Source organism: Manacus candei, unplaced genomic scaffold (genome assembly GCF_025592945.1).
Source record: "Manacus candei isolate 608988 ecotype Guabito, Panama unplaced genomic scaffold, ASM2559294v1 h1tg000008l, whole genome shotgun sequence".
NCBI classification, from domain to species: domain Eukaryota; kingdom Metazoa; phylum Chordata; class Aves; order Passeriformes; family Pipridae; genus Manacus; species Manacus candei.
In genome coordinates, this window is record NW_026138056.1 from 23948759 (window position 1) to 23967999 (window position 19241).

The 19241-nt window shown below is 38.9% G+C and overlaps 1 protein-coding gene across 2 annotated transcripts in view; it reads right to left on the reverse strand.

Moving 5' to 3' along the window:
- CPA6 (carboxypeptidase A6) overlaps positions 1-19241 on the reverse strand; it is an 81692-nt gene that overhangs the window by 16144 nt on the left and 46307 nt on the right. Inside the window, exons 2-5 of one of the 2 annotated variants that reach the window (XM_051768942.1) lie at positions 15739-15882; positions 12156-12270; positions 11121-11222; positions 10172-10276 (exon numbers count right to left, since the gene is read on the reverse strand). In XM_051768942.1, coding sequence (XP_051624902.1) covers positions 10172-10276; positions 11121-11222; positions 12156-12270; positions 15739-15882 — 466 coding nt within the window. The remainder of the gene's footprint in view (positions 1-10171; positions 10277-11120; positions 11223-12155; positions 12271-15738; positions 15883-19241) is intronic. The other variant, XM_051768935.1, reaches the window with a different exon arrangement.

Below are 19241 nucleotides of genomic sequence, written 5' to 3' on the forward strand. Positions count from 1 at the left end.
TAAGAGGATTGACCGAGAAAGACAAAGCAAGGAGACAGGGTTGAGAGAAACTCTAAAATTGCAATTGAGCTTAATAACAATTTGCTAACTCAAAATTAATTATTATTAAATTTAAGGTAGCAATCAGCTCTTGCTGTTTCTGGTTTTGAATTAAACAATCATTGAATTAAACAGTTACTATTTTAGCATATGGAATTGACTCTCTTTACTGTTGTACCAGAAATCACATAAAACTGCTTCTTACAAAACAGGATTAACTCTTTCATGCCATTATTAAGATATCACTTAAACCATCCTTTTTGACAGTAACATACAATATTTTACTATTATCTGTACATCTTACACTTTAGGAGGGTGACACTATGATCTGCAACTCAGGCCTTCATTGACACTTTATCAGTTTGACAAGCTAGTAATTAGCTCTGTACTTGGAAGCAGTACACCTTTTTATCTCCTTTTTCCCTTTTACTGCTAGTATCCTGCTTTAGCATTCAAATCACAAGCAGAGTGGTAAGCCTGTTATTAGGGCTAAGATACAACTGAGTATCTGAAAACAAATGGTTTAAAACAAAGGGTCAAATCTTCAAGGCTGAAGCTTGAACTGTGTCTGATGTATCTTCCTTCCTTCCTCTTTGGGAGCAGGAGAAACCAAGAAAAAAGTGAGAGAGGACTGTGCTGCAACTGCTCTTCAATAATCAGGAGAGAGCCCATAAAAAGAGTCTGACAAGAAGGATCTGAATAATCCCAACGTAAATGGATGTAAATGGAGAAAATGCTGAAGTAGAGAAGAGGCGGAGGGACTATGATGTGATGTTAGAGAAGAAAACAGCCATTCCAGGAAGCTTGTACAAGGCTGGGACCACTCAAGCAAAGGCATGATCTTGTGGTGAAGAAGCTGCATAACTACACAGATCTTAGTAGAAATGGGAGACAGAACTTCTTGGTTCCACTCTGTGAAGTAGAACTTAAAAAATCTCTTCGGTCCCAAACAAGTCAAGGACTGCCTAGCACAGAAAGGAAAGGCCAGTGTTATTCTGAAGCACTGTGAGTGCTCTGATCTACTAGCAATTGTATGAAACTGATGCCCACCAACTTGGTGGAGACCTGCCGAGATATATGCCTCTGAAAAATGTAATTACTAAATTTTACATCCTAGTTATGTTGGTCCAGGGTAGTACATATTGAGGGCAACCCAAGAGGATTCACTTGAATACAAGGTTTAACTAAATTGTTGAGACACAACTAAATAGAAGGAAGGACTCACAGTGACCATCGAGTCCAGTCCTTAGCCCTGCACAGGACTGTCCCCAAGATTAACATCATGTGCCTGAGAATATTGTCCAAATAATTAAGATACAAATTATTGCTTGTAATTCCATTTCTGGAACCACCAAATTGTCCAACACATGGAATTTTCTTTCACAGTCCTTTCTCATGCTCGGTATTGTTTCTGCATATCAGTAGTTTTACTGAGGCCCTACTCAGCACCATGATACAGGACTGGACTGCTAAAATATAGAGCAGAATTTCCTCCCTAGGGCAAGTAATGTGTTGGAACAACAACACAAATTCTTTTCATGACTTGAAGAAGAACATACTCAACATCTTAAAAGCCTTTATGAGGTAGAATCTGAATGTCCTAGTGATGAATACTTACACAGGAATTTGCGCAAGCGTCATTGAAGAATTCTTACTACAGGCACAACACAGCTGCAGCGTTACTTTTATTTTATCAAGATGTACTCACATTGTGAAAAAATTAATAGCTGCAAGAAAAATGAATGTACTTTTTACCTTCTTAAAACTATGGGTAGGCAGGAAGATGCAGCTGAGTAGTTGGAAGTGCACAAGAAAAATAATGCAGTACTTATTTCCTTCTGGAAAAGGAAAACTGGAAACAGTTTTAACTGGTTTTTTTTGCCATCGCGAAGATGTCACAGCAAAGGAAAGCACCTTTCCTAAACTGTCTTCTTGTTGACTAAAACCTGGGAAGTTCCACCATGGAAAAAACCCCCGCACAGTATAAAAACAGTTTGCCACAGCTGCCTTTAAAACAATGCATCACATGCCTCGTTGTGGTGATAGCATGGTACTGCACTCTATCTTTCTGGCATTGGCTTAGATTTTATCCATCAAAAAAACCCCAAAACCAAAGCATCACAACTGAGGGCCCAGTCTGGGAAACTGTTGTTGATAATGTTCACTGCTACTTTTTTTTCCTTCCCCTCAGAAGTGGTGCACATTAGTAACCTCTGTTTTCAGAAGCAAGGATGTGCTAGAGAGTTGTAGATATGTGAAGTGGTGTATAGGATGGCTGCCAAAATAACTGAACACATTCAGAACTGAAACAGCTGTGGAATGGAGGGGATGTGTTAAGTAGAAGCAGAAACTACTACACATAGGTATGATTACTGCACGTAAACTTAAAATGTTGGGAACAGCATTTGGAGGATGAAAAAATATCATGAGGATAAAACAAATTTTGCATTGGTACCAGTGCCTCTTGCTGCTGAAAGGCTGATGAATGAAGTGCTGACTGAAGAGGCTGGAAGTGGTGATCTCTCTGATGGAGAAAACACAAATAGTGTTTCAGGCAGAAGCTTCTGACAGAGAAGAATGAGTTAGCTAAAGACAAGTAAGGCTGAGTGTTTCAAATATAGATACTGCAGAATGAAACAGATGGATTTTTCCTCCACATAATGGATATATAGGGAGCACTCAGAGAAGTCAATTTTTTTCTGAGGTTAGGCAGCAAAAAAGACAGCTGGGGAGATTAGAATCTGGCAAACAATGAAAATTAAGCATCAATGATTGTATTGCATTTACTGAAAGACCTGCAGAGCATTTGTGGAGAGATTGTCACCAGCTGACTGGTCCTTCAAGGTGAAAAAAAGCCCAGTTTTTGTGGTGCCATCAGCATTGGCACCTGTGAAGGATGCTGCAGGGGGTCAAGACGCAGCCCTTGGAAGCTTCTGACCTTCCTAAACCAACGGTAAACTAAAAATTGATGATCAGGAGGAAACCCCATATAGGAAGATTTCATAGAGTAAGAAGATTTAAAGAGAAACAAAAATTTCATGTCAAGCCAACATCATCTGAAGAGCTTTAGCTGAAGGGAACAGACCTTGGAAAGAAGGAACATATCAAGCTAAAGAGTGAAAAGAAAAAGCTACAAGTACAGTCTTTGTTTTGATCTTGCACACCTCTTATTCACTTTGGAATATTTCAAATTATTTCAAAAACTCTTCAGATTTCTGAGGGCCAACAATCAAAGATATGTTAGGAACAGTGGCATACCTGTTCCCAGGAAGAGGACTGGCATAAATATATGGCTTATATGGAGAGGCAGTTGGGTCCTTGCTTTCCTTCCTCTAAACGTCTGCTTGGCGAACTCAAAAAAACCAAAAAACAGATGGAAAGCCTATCACAGGGGGTGAAATACATTGTCTCAAAGAATAACTAAATATAGGGGTAATGTGCATCCTTTGAACCAATCTTAGTCTGAAATCCCGGATTGTGGGAACATAGAATTCGGCTGTACCTGTTCAAAAGACTTAAGTCTGTTGACAAATGATAGGTCAAGTGTATAATCTTTAACAAACATCATCGTGTTGCTTCACATAACTATCTTACACACCCCTAAGATCAGTCTATTTCGTAAGTGGGTGAAAAAACTGGTATCTGAATTTAATAATTAGCCAGTATTTCAAGCTAGTAGCTATGGATAGCAAGGGGAAAGAAATTTTCTGACTCCTAAAGGACTGCTAGTTTTGATGGAGCTCAGCAAGACCCAGAAATGATCCAGAATGTGAAGCTGTTTTCCTGACAGCCTGGACTTCAGCGCTGGAATGAATGACCGAGTGTTGCCTTGACTGTTGAGGCAGCATATGGCAGATGTTTTGTCCATCAGAATATGGACTGTGGAATTTTGTGGAATGAGTATAAGTGCTACATGGGCTTTCAGCAGATCTTAAAGTAGGAATACTTATAGCTTTATTGCCTTCTGATCATATGGCCTGCAAAGCGCAGAAAAAGAGCCAACCCTTTTTAACACTGTCTGAGTCTCCTGCTTGGACCTGTGTCTGATCACACTGCTGTCCTTTTTTGGCTCTGTGTATGTGCTGTTACTTTAGCTATTCTGTCTACAGGCAAGCACTTCATAAACATTCTTGAGGAAGAATCTGAGGTCTTGAATGCTGCAAAATTCCTGGTAAAGACTGGTCTCTGGGGCCTGGTCTACAGGCCTAAAGGCTGGTTAATTGGCAGTATGCATCCCACAAGGTGAGTCATAAATCAGTCTCAATCTGAGAATAGTGGGAGCAGATGTTGCAATTTAGCTTCTTGGATTTACTGTGTGTCTCTCTTGCCTCATTATTATGGAGTGAAAAGACGGGATTCTGGCCTGGTTTTGGAAGAAACCAATACCAACGTCAGCATGAAAAAAAAAAAATTAAAAATTGAGATTTGCCCTCAGCCTTTAACTTTGTCTGCAGTTACACGTTTGCTCCATGGCTGCATGATGAAGTCCAAACACATTGTCTTAAATAATTTGGGAACTCAAATAATTGGGATGCCTATTGAGGATGGGAAAAGAAGGTGATGGTGGAGGTTACTGCATTTCCAAAGAGTGAGGCTATTTTCACATTCATTTGAGGCCCTGATGAGGATACTTCTTAGGGAGATGCACTTGATCTTAATGGACATTTCCCTTACAGTTGTTATGGGATTCTTAGAATATTTTGTCAAGGAGAACAAGCAGTGTTTGCTTCTTGAAGGTTTTTAATTACATTTATTGGATTTCCTAATCTTGAAACACAAACACAAATTCCTGCATCAGAAACAAAGAATAATGCAACTCAAAGTCCCATCTCTTCATGTTATTTTCTGAAAAAGTTGTATGAATGACAGACATTTCAAGGTTATACATCATTGAAATGGATCAAATGGCAGCATTTATTAGAGGGAAGAAAGTCAAACCAGATGTAATGGGAATCCTCATCTGCTTTCACTAAAGCTGAAACAGAATCTAGTTTTGATGTTAATTTGAATAGCAGTCTGTGAACTTTATTTCAGATTTTTTAAAAAAATGGTAAAATTCTAAATTTGAGGTCTGGATAATTTGATATCTGGATTCTACTTCTCCTCTCCTAAGTGCACACCCAATGAATAGCAGTTAAATGTTCTTACTTAGCATATGTACAAATAATTGTATTTTTGCAAAAAGACTGTAGGTTTTGTGTCTTTGTTTCTATGAGGGTTATTTTAGACACATGCTATGTCTGAATTTTGTTTCTAAAGTCTACTGCTTTCTACAAAGTAATTACACATAATGGAGTATCTTTTGTAATATTTACTAACGTGTTTTAATGTATTAGATCCCATTTAGCTTTTTTAAAATTCTAGATTAACAAACCTTTTTTCTTTTTTTTTTTTTTTTTTTTGGTAAATCTTGCTGTGGACACAAGTTCTGTCTTCGTTTATCTTTTCAGGCTCCCTTCACAATAGCCCACATGTAATCAGTTCTGTTTCCTTTTACAGTTCATCATGCTTCCCTACTCCACCACTGGTCTCTTAATATTTCCACTATCAGAGCCCTTTTTCCATCCCTTTCCAGATGGGTAAGGCTTGAAATTGGGTGGAATTGCACTGTAACATGAGTGCTATTTCACTACAATACAGGTGCAGACACTTCTCTGTGGCTCATTGGCTGGTACCCAAAGCTCTGATCCTGTGTGTGCAGGCTCTCCCCTTTACTGATTTGAAATTCAATGACCATGAGGTAGGGTTTGTCAGAGGCCACTAGTACTGCTAATCCTGATAGGACATCTGATTATCTTTAGCTGAGAGACTACAGACATTCAGGGGCGCCTTCTACAGAAACAAACAGTGATGTTGTTATTAACACCAGATCTATGTATCAGAAAGTCAAGGCTAAAGCTCATTCTGGGGTAGATTATAAGAAAAAAAACCAACCCAACACACAGAAAACAAAAAACCACAACTCCCCAAACCATGGTCTTTGCTTTCTTTTTGTTTGTTTCAAAATGTGAGTAAGGTGGTTTTTTACTTTGAATTGTATTATCACATAATGCAAAACTCTTTCCTGTGCATTCTCTTTCCCTTTTAAATCTTTAACTTCTGTATCTTTCTCCACTTCTCTCTAGTTCATCTGTTCTTTTTCTCTGACTATTGTATTTGCCCACATACAGAACAAGCCTGTGTGGCAGGCAGCCTCCTGCCTTCCCATGCTCCAGCCTTACATCCTCACTTCCCAAATCTGATCTGCTTTAGTCTGTTTTGCGTTTATAAATGGGTGGGATCCAGGTCCTTCTCAGCTAAACAACCCCAGATGCTTTGTAGAAAGTGGGGAGCCACTGCCCATACCCTGGCAAGCCACACTAGCAGCTGCTCAATGGCACTTCCACCCTATGGAGGTGGTATCTCCCATTGTTTGCAGCAAATCCACTGACACTCAGAAGCTGCCAGAGGTGTAGGCATGATAACCGAGGGTTCCCAAGATGAGTAGGAGTATCTGGTCAAGTTTGTAGCACCCAGTCTTGAGCTTGAATGTTAAGTGACATTCATGCATAGGTTTGATTTTTTTTTCTAAGCTAAATCACTTGAAAAGCCTAGTTGTATACAGGAACATGGATATACTTCAATAAAACCAAATGACAGAGATCACAGGGTGAAGTGAAAGCTCAATAAAACATTTCAGACTGCCTGTGTAGCAAAGGAATGCACATATGCTGTTCCTGCTAGAAAAGAAGCCAACATCATGTATATCCAACATTTCCTTTTCCTTGCCTTAAATCAAGAGGCTTGTGGTGCTATTCCTTAGAGTCAACAAACATGCCAGGAAAAATCTGTCTCCAAGCTGACTGCCCTTTCTCAGAACTGCCCGTAAGTGCCAGGGAGGATGGAAAAGTGAGCTGCTGGGCTGCAGAGGTGTTTAAGGGAGGAGTCTGCCAGTAAAAGAGAATTGCAGAGTTTGAAGTACAGTGAGACCTTCAGTTTTGCCAGAGTTCTTATTAAAAATGTCTAATTCATATAATGAGAAAAGCAATATCCTAAACCAAGCGATCTAAACATCTTGTCTCTCCCAGTAATTTTTAATATAATGATGGAGACTATGAGCATAAAATATTCTTTTCCTGATGCTTTTTTCTTTAATGCTGGATGAAATATTGCTCTAAGAAGGGATGGGGAGACAAAGGTGGTACATTCTTGTAGTCTTGAGGGACTGCGCAGAGACTTTTTTTTATAGGAAAGTGATTTTACATAGTTAGTGAAGCAACCTTACTAGTAAGCTACTCTCTGAAGATCTCAGATACTAACCAGAAGGTTTTTATATACACAGTCAGAGCCTATATTCTGCCATAAACTCCATGGAGAAACCTTGTGACTTTTACCTTGCTGCAACACTGTAGTGCTCCATGGGAAAACCTTGATAAGGAAGAGGTACTTGGGCAACAGCCTTTCCCATCAGTGCCTGTCTGTCCCAAATATCTTCCTTACTTACTGCAGCCTGTTCTCCTGGGTAGAAAAGATGCTTAGAAATAGTTGTAAGTTAGTTTATCTCTACACTGACAGAAGACCTAATAAGAAGACACACCATCATTGCATGCCGAACTATGGAGATCGGCTCCTGGATCTGGTTTAGCCTATCCATGAATCAGCGGCCATGGTGACGGGCTCATCCAAACTGCTGTGACCTCATTATTTCTGTGCTTGCTCTGTAGGCTGCTCTGACTTCTGAGGGAAGGCCATATATGGTTAAATGATCATCTCAGCTAACACATTAGCATGTTGATGATGCACAAGTTTACTCTCACAAAATCAGAGGAGGTATTAATACGTTGCAGAATTCCACAGTGATATGGGTGGCAAAAAAAGTGAGAAAATTGGGTTTATAGGAAAAACCCTGTAAAAAATATACTGCATCCCTTATTTTGTGCACAGAAAAAAAAAAGGTATGCAAAAATACTCAAACCACACCTGTGGGGTTTTATTAAGCTACCTTTGACTTCTGCGAATTACATTGCAAGATAGTCTCCATTGTGCAGCTAATATTCCACATTGAACAAAAGTTTGTTGGCTAAAGGGAAAAGGCAAAATCCTGTAAATATATAATTCATCTCTAATGAATCTCAAATTAGAATAGATTAAGTGCTGATATTAAAAAAAAACAAAACAAAAACCCCAACAACCCACCCCCCCCCGACAATTGGGAAAGCAAAGTTCAAATTCCATTTGATTTCACCACTCATTTGGAAGATGGCAAATGGATGTATATGAAGGCTAAATCCTAGACATCAAAGGTAAAAGGGAATAAATCCAATAGGATAGGATCAAAGAAACATTGGAATAGTGTGATACTCAGGTAATATGAAATCCATATTTTTGGATGAAATCCATCTAGAAGAAGAACCAGCAGATAAATATCTGGTTCTGAGACTGGTGTCACTGGCAGAATTCTGAGGTTTTTGATCATGTGTTGGTTTAAACAACAGCAGGCTTCTGGTGATACAGGGTACACCTGTATCAAAGGGAGAAAAGGATCTTTGCTCAGAAGTTAGCGGGTCTCATGAAAGACCTCTATGAAAGACCTTTAAACTAGATTTGAAGGGAAGAGGGGATAAAACCAGGCTCAGTAGAGATAAGCCTAGGGGCACCACACCCATGTTTGAGGGACCGTGTTCTAGCGAGTTTCTTTGGTCTGCCATCTCAGTGGTGGTAGTGGATGGAGATCCATGTGGCAGCAAACATGCAAGAGTTAATGATGTTTTAAAAAGCACAGAAGTACCTGAGAATGGTTATGTAGGAATTAGGGCTTCTTCCCTCTTCCCTGCAAAAAGTGGCAGGATCAATAGCCCAGCTGAAGTACATCTACACCAATGATGCACACAGGATGGGCAACAAACAGGATGATCTGGAAGCCATTGCACAGTAGGAAAATTATGATAGTTGCCATAATGGAAACATGGTGGATGAATTCTTGATAGGTTGAGGCCAGCTGTTCAACAACGCCAGGTGCCAGATCCAGCACTTGGGTCATAACAACCCCATGCAGGCTTGGGGAAGAGTGGCTGGAACGATGCCTGCTGAGAAGAGAACCTGGAGATGGTCAACACCCAACTGAACATGAGTGGGCAGTGTGCCCAGGTGGCCAAGAAGGCCAATGGCATCCTGGCCTGTATCAGCAATAGTGTAGCCAGCAGGATCAGGGCAGTGATTGTTCCCCTATACTCGGCACTAGTTGGCTGCACCTCAAATCCTGTGTTCAGTTCTGGGGCCCTCACTACAAGAAGGACGTTGAGAGGCTGGAGCGCCTCCAGAAAAGGGTGGCAGAGCTGGTGCCTGAGTGAGCTGGGGTTGTTCAGTCTGGAGAAAAGAAGGCTTGGGGAGGCCTTATTGCTCTCTACAACCACCTGAAAGGAGGTTGGGATGTGGGAGTTGGCCTCTTCTCCCTCGTAACAAGTGATAGGACAAGAGGAAATGGCCTCAGGTTCAGCCAGGGAAGGTTTTGATTGGATACTGGGAAAATTTTCTTCACTGAAAGGGTTGTCAAACATTGGAACAGGCTGCCCAGGGAAGTGGTTAATTTGCCACCTCTGGAGGTATTTAAAAGACGTGTAGATGTGGCACTTGGGAAGATGGTTTAGTGGTGGACTCTGCAGTGTTAGGTTGAGTTGGACTTGATGATCTTATAGGTCTTTTCAAACCTAAACAATTCTGTGATTCTATTTAATGATTCTGTGATTTTATCTTCCTATTCCTATGGAATTACACAAAAGAGAAATGTCTTTCTTAAACTAAGTCCTTAAAGCAAAGGTACTGCTGATCGCATCTGAAGCAATGCACATGGGCACTGATTTACCTGGACTATAATCAGAATTACAGTCTTTACATTTTTAGGTCTTGGAATGAAATCCTGCTTCATATCTCTGCCAATATGTGTCTGGCATATTTTTGCCCTGTGCCTAGCTGTGTCTGGCTGTCGCTATTGGCTTTGTTTATCAAGCACTTAAGTATTCTACAAATAATAAAAAAAGAAGTATAATAGAGCTAGTTCTTTTTCTTGTTAGTAATATGTTAGATCTTTCATAGGAAAAGTGCAAAGTTTATTGAACTGAAGGAACTTTATGACTGCAAATCTTTAAACACTTACTTCTTTCACGAACCACTGGCAAAAGGCAGGGCCAATCCATTCTCTTGCATGAATCCCACAGTCTATCCAGACAGCTTTCTTGTAGGGCCGTGATCTTTTACCTAACTTGAAGTGTGAATATTCACAAAATATCAATAGATCTCATGACATTAGTGAAACACAATAATGAGAAAATAATAGAATATGAGAAACACTAAACCATTTTGAATTTACTCATATAAAGGAACATAAATTTGTTCTTTTCAAAGGTACGGCCAAGATAAGGTTTGGCAGGTATGCCAAGACAATGAGGCTGATCTATGGAAAAAAAAACCGAAAGGAGAATTGAGATCTCTCAATTCCTCTTTTATGAGGAATGATATCCTTAAACATCACATGGAGTAGGGTGAGGAAGAATGACACTACAGGAATAGCCTGATGAAGAATCAAATTTTCAGAACTCTTCAACAGGAGATGAAAAGAAAATACATTGAAACTAAAATTTTTTTGTGTCTTGCTGACACACTCCAATTTGTGGTCCTAATCATGTGAATTGGAAGCACACAGCCCTTAAATTTTGTTAGCAGCTAAAAAGGAAGTGTATGTGGCACAGGCTGAGAAGGGCTCCAGAGTCCCCTGGGGTCCCTCTCCAGCATAACTGCTCTCCTAGTTGTCTATAAACACAAAGCTTTCCAATCCCCTTAAATCCAAACCCTGCTAATTGAACTTGTCCTGTAATCTATCTTCATGTATATCCAATCCAAGTAAATAGGATTTGCCTTTTAGTTTTCCACCTTTTTTTTTCTTTCTTCATTGAAGATGACATTCAGAGAGATACTTAGATCTTAGCAACTTATCCCTGGGAAATGCTGTTAAGCTGCATCTCTGGTGTACATGCTATAACATAAGTAACAAAGTGTCTGTCTCTGGTTCCAGACTTTAGTCTGATTAATGACAATTTAATCTTTACCTTGAGTACATACAGTGGTCTCCCTTCATAGGATTTTCCAACAGAGAACATGTGAACAAGATCTGAATAAGTTCTATTCAGATGATGCATCCAGTCCTGTATCTGCAAATACAGAAATTAAATCATTGCTTCAATCTTTGCATTTCATGGGAAGCTAATGTAATACATTTATTAATCTCAGCTCTCAGTCCTCTGTATGTTTTGGGATTTTCCTATCGTTTTTATTTTTGTCTTTTTTGTTTGTTGGCTTTGCTTGCTTCCTTGCTTGTTTGTTTTTGTTTTGACATTTTAATTATTATTTGGCTCTCATAGCTCTATTGCCAGAGTCTGGATGCTGCCTTCAATTACATAGTATGTTTTTCCCATTTCATTGTTGGATATTACTGGAATGCATTAGCTGTCCATCGAAAATCTGGGGATGGGGCTATTCCACCATTCTCACTAAATACTAATGGAACAAAGAAAGAAGGTCTCTGATTCTGCCTGCCAGAACACAGAATGACAAACAGATTGACTTGCAGGATTCAATGGTACCTGCAATATTTGTTTCACAGGCACCAGACCTTCTCGACATGCAGCACTCTCCATGCCCGGTCTAGTGACTTTGCTTTGGTGCAGACTGAAACTGTGTATGTGAGCAGACAGAAATCAACAGAAATTATTTACCCAGCCATCATCTGGGATAGTTAAACACGAATTTTCATCTATGTATTTTTAAGTATTTGTGCCTCTTGTGTAAATACTTAAGCATTTGGTCACATCGCTTAAAAGACTCAGTGTGACTAATCACTCACTGAAATCTCTTATTCCACTGGAGTAAAAGACCTATTTAAAAGAAGAAAAAGTCCTAAGCTGTCAAAGATAGTGATGTATAAAGATAGGTCTTGAATACAAATACTAAAAAACCATATATTTTTCAAGAAGGTGTCTATTTTCGAAGAAGAAATGCTTAGAACACTTCTGAAGATGAACAGGTAACCAGAACTTGTAGAGAGAATGTAGTAGATAAGAGGAACAATATGAATTTTCACGTACTTCTTCTAGGGAGTGATACACTTCGTAGTTATACCCAGAGAGGGACCTTCGATTCCTATACGACCTCAGTCCAGTTTGGTTTTCTACTGCTTTCTGTAGGTCTGATATAAGAATCCTAAGTAAAAAAAAGATAGCAGTATTACTGAAAATGTACTAGAACACACAAGCTAAGTCAGAACAACAATCACATTTAGAAGAAATATAGCAGGAGTTAAACCATCCTGACTTTACTTCATCTGTTATATTTTGACAAAAGAGTGCTTCAGGCTCATTTGAATATAAACTGCCAAATAAATAGTCCAGCTGCTCTGAAATGTAACATGCCTTCAAAAACACAATGAGCTTGTTAAATGACTAAACCAGGTTGATGTAAATAATCTAGCCAATGTGAAGAAGCAACCACTTTCATTTGTTTATGGAGCAGCATTTGCTGTCTTCTTTTGTAATCCAGTTATATTATGTGATCATGGATCTTCAAAAACCGATTTCAATCCATTTAAAAATCTTTTTAGGCTCAGAAAAACATGCACATACTATTTTTTTTGTGGCACGGAACATTACATATAGTTACAGGTTGTAGAGGCAAAACAAAAAAAGAAGAACGTGGCAGCATTGTCATTCTGCCTAAACAGCAAACAAAGAAAAAATCTCAAGTGTGCTTTGTTGTTCACATTATCTATGCTGTAATAGTTGTTTGCTAGTTGTATTAAAATAACTCAGGAAAACCATGAAACAATACCAAATGGAAATGAAATATACTTGCATAAAAAGCAGAAGGTTCTTTGTATTATGAGTAAAATTCATAAAGAGTTGTGTAAGTGGAAATCTTTCCTGGTTTATGGCAAAAATAAATAATGATACAAATACAAATATAATATAGTAAACATCTAAAAATAATTATAAAGAAGAAATTGGAGCATCTATCCATTCCACAAGGCAGCAGCAGGATCTGGGAATATTGTCACTGACATCAGTAACAGCATGACTGTAGAACTGAGTCAATACTTGTATGCCAACTTCTCCTAAAGCATGGGAATGTGTAATCACCACACCACTAATTCATCATTCCTGTAAAATGATAGTCACATTCAACCTTTTAAATTTTCATAGGCATCAGCTGCAATGATAGGAAAAAGACAGAAAGAAATGGCATTTACTGTGCTCCTGACTCAGGTGTGCAGCAGGTACCTCAAACGTAATAGGTCCACCTACATGTAATATCAAAGTAAAGGTTATTCCCATCTTCAAATGCATTAGTGAAGTAGTTGTATAATTAGGAATTATATTGTTCTACATCAGCAACATTCATTAAGCAAACTAAAGAATTATAGTCTTGACTTTCAAAGTACTATATATACTGTAAGACCAGTACTGTAATGCCTGTAATTAGATTAAAGGAGTGGTTTTATTCAAGTTATTAAGACATTTAATATTTAAAAAAAATACTTGACTTCTTTGTAGAATTCTGCTTAGTGTAAGCACCTACCAGAATCAAGCGCTGTTTGTTCACTTTTAAAATAATACATTTCATAACTCCTGATTGTTTATGCATCTGTATTCTGCATGAGATTTGATAATCATTCTTTACTCTTAAGTGACTGTGTACTTTGTGTGTTTATAACAGAAAGGCTCTTAAGTCTCTCAGGTTTTAATGCAACCTAAGTGGCTTCTTTACCAGAAAACTTACAACTGAAGCAACTTGGTGCAAAAAGAGTTTATCTGATGCCTGGCTTGTCTTCATGACCATTTTGTCATGAAGTCAAGCCCAAAGACAGACAAGCCTGTTTTACAGACAAGTACTGGTCACATGGTTCATTATTAGGAATGCTTCCTAACTTTAGAAATTTGTCATAATTTAAGCTATTTAAGCTTAATGCTTCCTAAGTTTAGAAATTTTTCATAATTTAAGCAATCATCAGGCTGAAATTTTAGCTGGCGTTTGCCTCAGATTTTCCAGTTCCAAAAGGGATGTAGCAATTTTAACTGCTTTGCAGAGTGTGCAAAAACTAAATAATAAAAAAAAAAAACATTGTGAAAACCAGCCATGTGAAAAGGAGCTGTACAAAATCTTGCTTGTGGAGATGCACTTCAGCTCAGTGGTTGTGCCTGGTTACCCTGCTCTCCCTGACTGTGGCTGTTCCTTTCACGGCAAATCCTCCTGGCTCTTGTGGAGTTACAGATCTCAGGAGGCTTGTCAGGAATGTAGAGGCTTGCTTGTAGAGGCTTTGAAGAGTTTTGCTTCTGATGGCTTGGACCATCTGAGATGGGCAGCAGGGGGAGGAAGAGGGAGAGCAAAGGAAAAGTCTGGACCTGACAAAATGCTGCCCAGCTTCCTTCTGAGTGCACACAGCTTGTGTGCCAAAAGTCAGAGAGGGGATTTTTCCCTGTGGAAGATTAATGCAATGTTGTCATAGTATTTGTACCATGTTGTTTCAGGTAACCTGCTGAGACCCTTTGCCCTTTCAGTTCTTGCCCTTGCACACTCTGCTCTGCAACCCAAGCAGAGGTCTTCAAGTACAGTGAGTGTTTATAACACATATAAAACAGCCTTCTGTCATTTCATTAAAGGTGATTACTGTGAGCAGGAACAGCAACAGACGTGAATACAACTGCTAGGGCACAGTAATTAGGGGACTTTTTTTTATAAGCACAGGAAAACAATTACAGAAATCCCCATCTCAGTTTTAAACATAAACAAAACTGAAGCGGTGTTGAAGACACATGAAAGTCACTCTGAACTTCAGCCATTGAGCTTGTGTAATTAATCTCCTTATATTTGTTTCTGTATTTTTAGAACAACAAATTTATAAGAGACAATTGTTATAATAAAAATGGAATTCTGATCAGTACTACATACATACATACATATACAGTATGATTTGCACCATCCTTTTCTCACTGAAAAATAAACATAAATACCCTCATGTAGGTCTTTACTTAGCAAATATTTGAGAATTCAAATAACTCATCACTTGATTATTCAGATGCTTAGGCATCTCACTGAAAAGGCTTAAATGACAAGATCATTACTCTTGTCCAGTATATCATACTGCTAAATATGAAAGGATAAGTATACTTCAAATTGTCTTGAATTTTTTTAAGGAACACTATAAATGATACGTGATCCTTAGCATGTGTGTATTTATGTTGTATGACTTGTGTTGGATCACTAGGATTGGAGAATAATAGAACTAATATGTTTCTGTATAGTTGATGAAGAAGGCTTTCCTCTGCTTTTGCAGCACACTTTTAAATAAACCTTGCTCCTGCTAAATACAGCGAGAGGCAAAGCAGGCTGTAGAATTAGTAATTACCATCCTTCTCTTAATAGATGTGATTTCGCATGCATTGAAAACACTTCAGCTTGACTCCAAAGGAGGACATTTAATTAAAACTGCCTGCCTGTGGGAGATTTTCTGTTCTCCCATTAAAACGGTTGTTTTCTTGGCAGTGCCTATTTGTCTGCCAGTCTAATTGCTGTGATGTGGAACGTATTCCCAAGCACACTTGGCATGGTAGAGGTAGACCTGCCCAGAAGGCCAGATCTCTGGAGCAAGGCAAGGAAAGTGAAGCATGGACTTACGTGTACTGGATGTTTGCTTGCTGGAGGTAGGGCAGCAGGCTTCGGGTCGTGTTCTCTGGTACTCGCACGTCAGTGACTGTGCCTTCGACGATGTGGAAGGGGCTGCTGGGCTGCCACAAGTCCACCTGTAGTGCAGGAACCAACCTGTAATTCATATGCATTCAGTGTAGGTGGGGAAATCCAGGAGATGGCACGCTTGAAGGTATGCAGGCAAACATTTTAGGCATGTTACAGACAATAGACCTGCACTGGCTGGTCCAGCTTGACATCTCTGCTAATGGAGCAGATTTTGAGGAATGATTGCGTCCAATTTACCACAACTCTCATGAGAGATTTGCCAATGGGAAGAGAGAACAGTTTCCAGAATGTGTGTCCTCAAATAGTTTGAAATAAAAGGCACTTCCAGCTTCATGCACTTCCTCAGACTACTATACATTCCCTGTGTCCTATGGAGTCCATGAGTCTCTTATTTCACAAGGCATTTTCTATGTTCACTAGGGCAATAAAAGAATGCTAAAGAGATACAGAGGGTATAGCAGATACCACTGTTGTTTACAAAGTGTACCCAAGCTTTATTCTTGATAATAAGCAGATCAGAGGTCAGTAACAGGGTGCCAATAACATGAATACCCAAAATTTTATATGAAATGTCAAAATAACAGGATTAAGATAATCAAATCATTACAATCTTGTAAAAAATGATAGCTACTCAATGATACCACTATTATTATTGTACTACCTCTATCTGCACATATCTGAGGGATGGTTCTTGTCCATTTTTACTTCCTTTAGTTGCCATATCTGAAATACTTTTGGAAATTCTAGCCTAAGGCTGGCACAAATTTTCAAAAAAGCAAGAAAGTTTGCAAACAGGGGTTTGAAAATCAGTGTTCTACACTCTGTAAAATAGTAGTAAAATAGTGTAGATGCACATACTCTACAACAGAGGTGAGAACAGTTCCTCCTCAGCCAGTGTGAGGACAGTGGCAAGAACACAAGTTAACAAACTCCTCCCAGAGCTGTTGGATAGTCCAAGGAGACTATAAATGGGAGTTTCAGCAACTGTCTCTGTATCAATGTGACAAATATGCATGTCAGGATCCACAGGCTTTAAAAACATATATTTGTGAGCTGAATACAAGGAATGGACTACCACGTCCACACATGTCTTAAAGAGAATTTAAAAATAATTAATATTTGATAAAAGTCTTTTGAAGTTTATTGCAATCAGCTGTGCCAGGCTGCACTGATGGAAGTCATTAATACAGCTTGTGAGTGTCCACTGCTTTTCAGGTTTCTAAGAAGGTTTTTATAATCTGCATTTTAAAAGCTCCTGACTACTTCTATGCCATACAAGCTATTTTTGAAATAACAAATGCATTTCACCTGGTCTTGCTATAACCTCATTTGTGAGGGGAGTACAATCTTGAAACATGGGTTTAATTCTCACCATTTCTCAAATGACCCTGATTAAGAATATTCTGATTACCAAGAGGTCATCTGACACTGAACCTGATGCTACCTCTTACAGCAATAGTGACCTCAGTCCAGTTAATCCAATTAAATGCCTGCTACTTTGGAAGCAGCCAGAGAGGAGCAGCCTCTTCTAGTTCCTGCCAAAACCACTCTTTGTTTCATGCTGCCACAATATGGTCTATGGGTCTGAGTGATAGCGGTGGGTGGGCGCAGCATCTTTTCAAGTCTAACACCAGCACTGGCAAAGTTCACGGGGTTTGTGAGGCTGAGAGCAGCTATGACAGATGGTCAGTAGAAAGCAAAATCATGAATTAAATGGTGTTAAATGCTGCTTATAAATAAATATCTTCTCACTGTGCTAACACCTTATGTTTGTTAGTTTATCTGTCTTTCATATTTTGATACATTAGAGACACTCACTGAAATTCAACATGGTTAATTTCCCACACAATAATTAGAAATGTGTATTAGACTTTTAAGATTTATCCCTAAAAATACACATCAGAAAGGGTAAATTTGTTTCTCTTGGAGCAACAGTGTATCAATCAGCTTGAGCCAGGTTTTTAAAAATAACAACAAAGTGTTACACAAAAGCTAACAGCAACCAAAACGGAGTTTCCAAGCACACAAAATTGGAATAGAAAAATGAAAAAAAAAATCACATTTGAGATACACCTGAAAATTGTCTTTGTTCTTGACAGTTACTCAGGATTTATTTTGATGAAATTGTCAATCATCATGGAGGGGATAAAACAACCAATATTCACACTATTAGTTATAACATCATCAAGCTTTTTAATTTCTGAGGCATTCTAATTGTTCCTCACATTACTGTCTACAAGTGAATATCAGAAGCAGAAGTAATCTTCATGAAATCAATGGCATATTGCACATCAGTATTCTCTTTTAGTGAAAATCCGGTATTTCACTCCTGGCATTGTCCTGGAAGTGAGACAAAAAATCCCATATTTAGAATACAAATCATTCCACTCCAACTCAGTTCCCTATTTGGCTTCATTTGACTCTCACTCTTCACCCTTTGCAATGTAAATGAAGCATTCAGTGCTCCTCTGGGAGATGTTACCTGTCCTGTCCAGAGTACTTCAATTGCTAACTTGATTTTACCTTATAAAGCATATAACAAGAAACATATTTCTCCAACAGACATCTTATTTATATTGCAGCCTTCAGCTTGTCCTTGGTGTGACATAGAGACAGTGCATGAAAACTAGCAAACAGAAGATGGATTTCAGAGCAGGTATGTTCTATCCTTTATTCACTGTCATCTTCAGGAGACTTCATCATTGCATCTCCCATGGATACTGAGGGTCTCATCGGAGTCATCCCTCTTCTTTCAGCATCATTCTGCTCACAAGTATGCCTTGGATTTCCACTCTAGGCTCTGCTGGTTAGTGAGTGGTAGTGATACTAATTGCTATCCTATCCTCTTTACTATCTGTGATATGGTGTTGTTATCCCCACACACTATACATTAGTTGTTATACAGTATTATGAACGGTGTACCAGTCAGCGCCAAAAGGTATCTATTTGCTGTGTGGGTGGTAGGATTTGCTGGGTAGGAGGAAGATTCTCCAGCTACAAAACAAAGAGATGCAGAAATCCTACAAAACTCTCTGAACATACAGCCAAAAATCTGAACCTCAAAATTCATCTAGTATCTTGAGGCTAGAGGAAAAGCTATATGCTTAAGAGTATGTCTGCAAACCTAAATACTCTCATCTCCTTTACACATCTTATCCTGTCTTTCAGGCAGCAGGTTGCCTTTAAAAGCTCTTGGGATTTTTTATGCCTTAAATAATAAGCAGAGCCCATTCAAGATTTTTCAGCATGTTCAGAGTTGGGACTAGGAGACCAATTACTCAGCACCGCCACTGCACACAAGTGCAAGTGTGACTATGGGTACCTGTTGTCAGGAATAGCAGTGCACAGATGCCCGGTGAATGCTCTTTCCCGGAATCTCACTGGAGGCACGAGCATCCTGAGTAGCTTTCCATGAGAAAAAATGG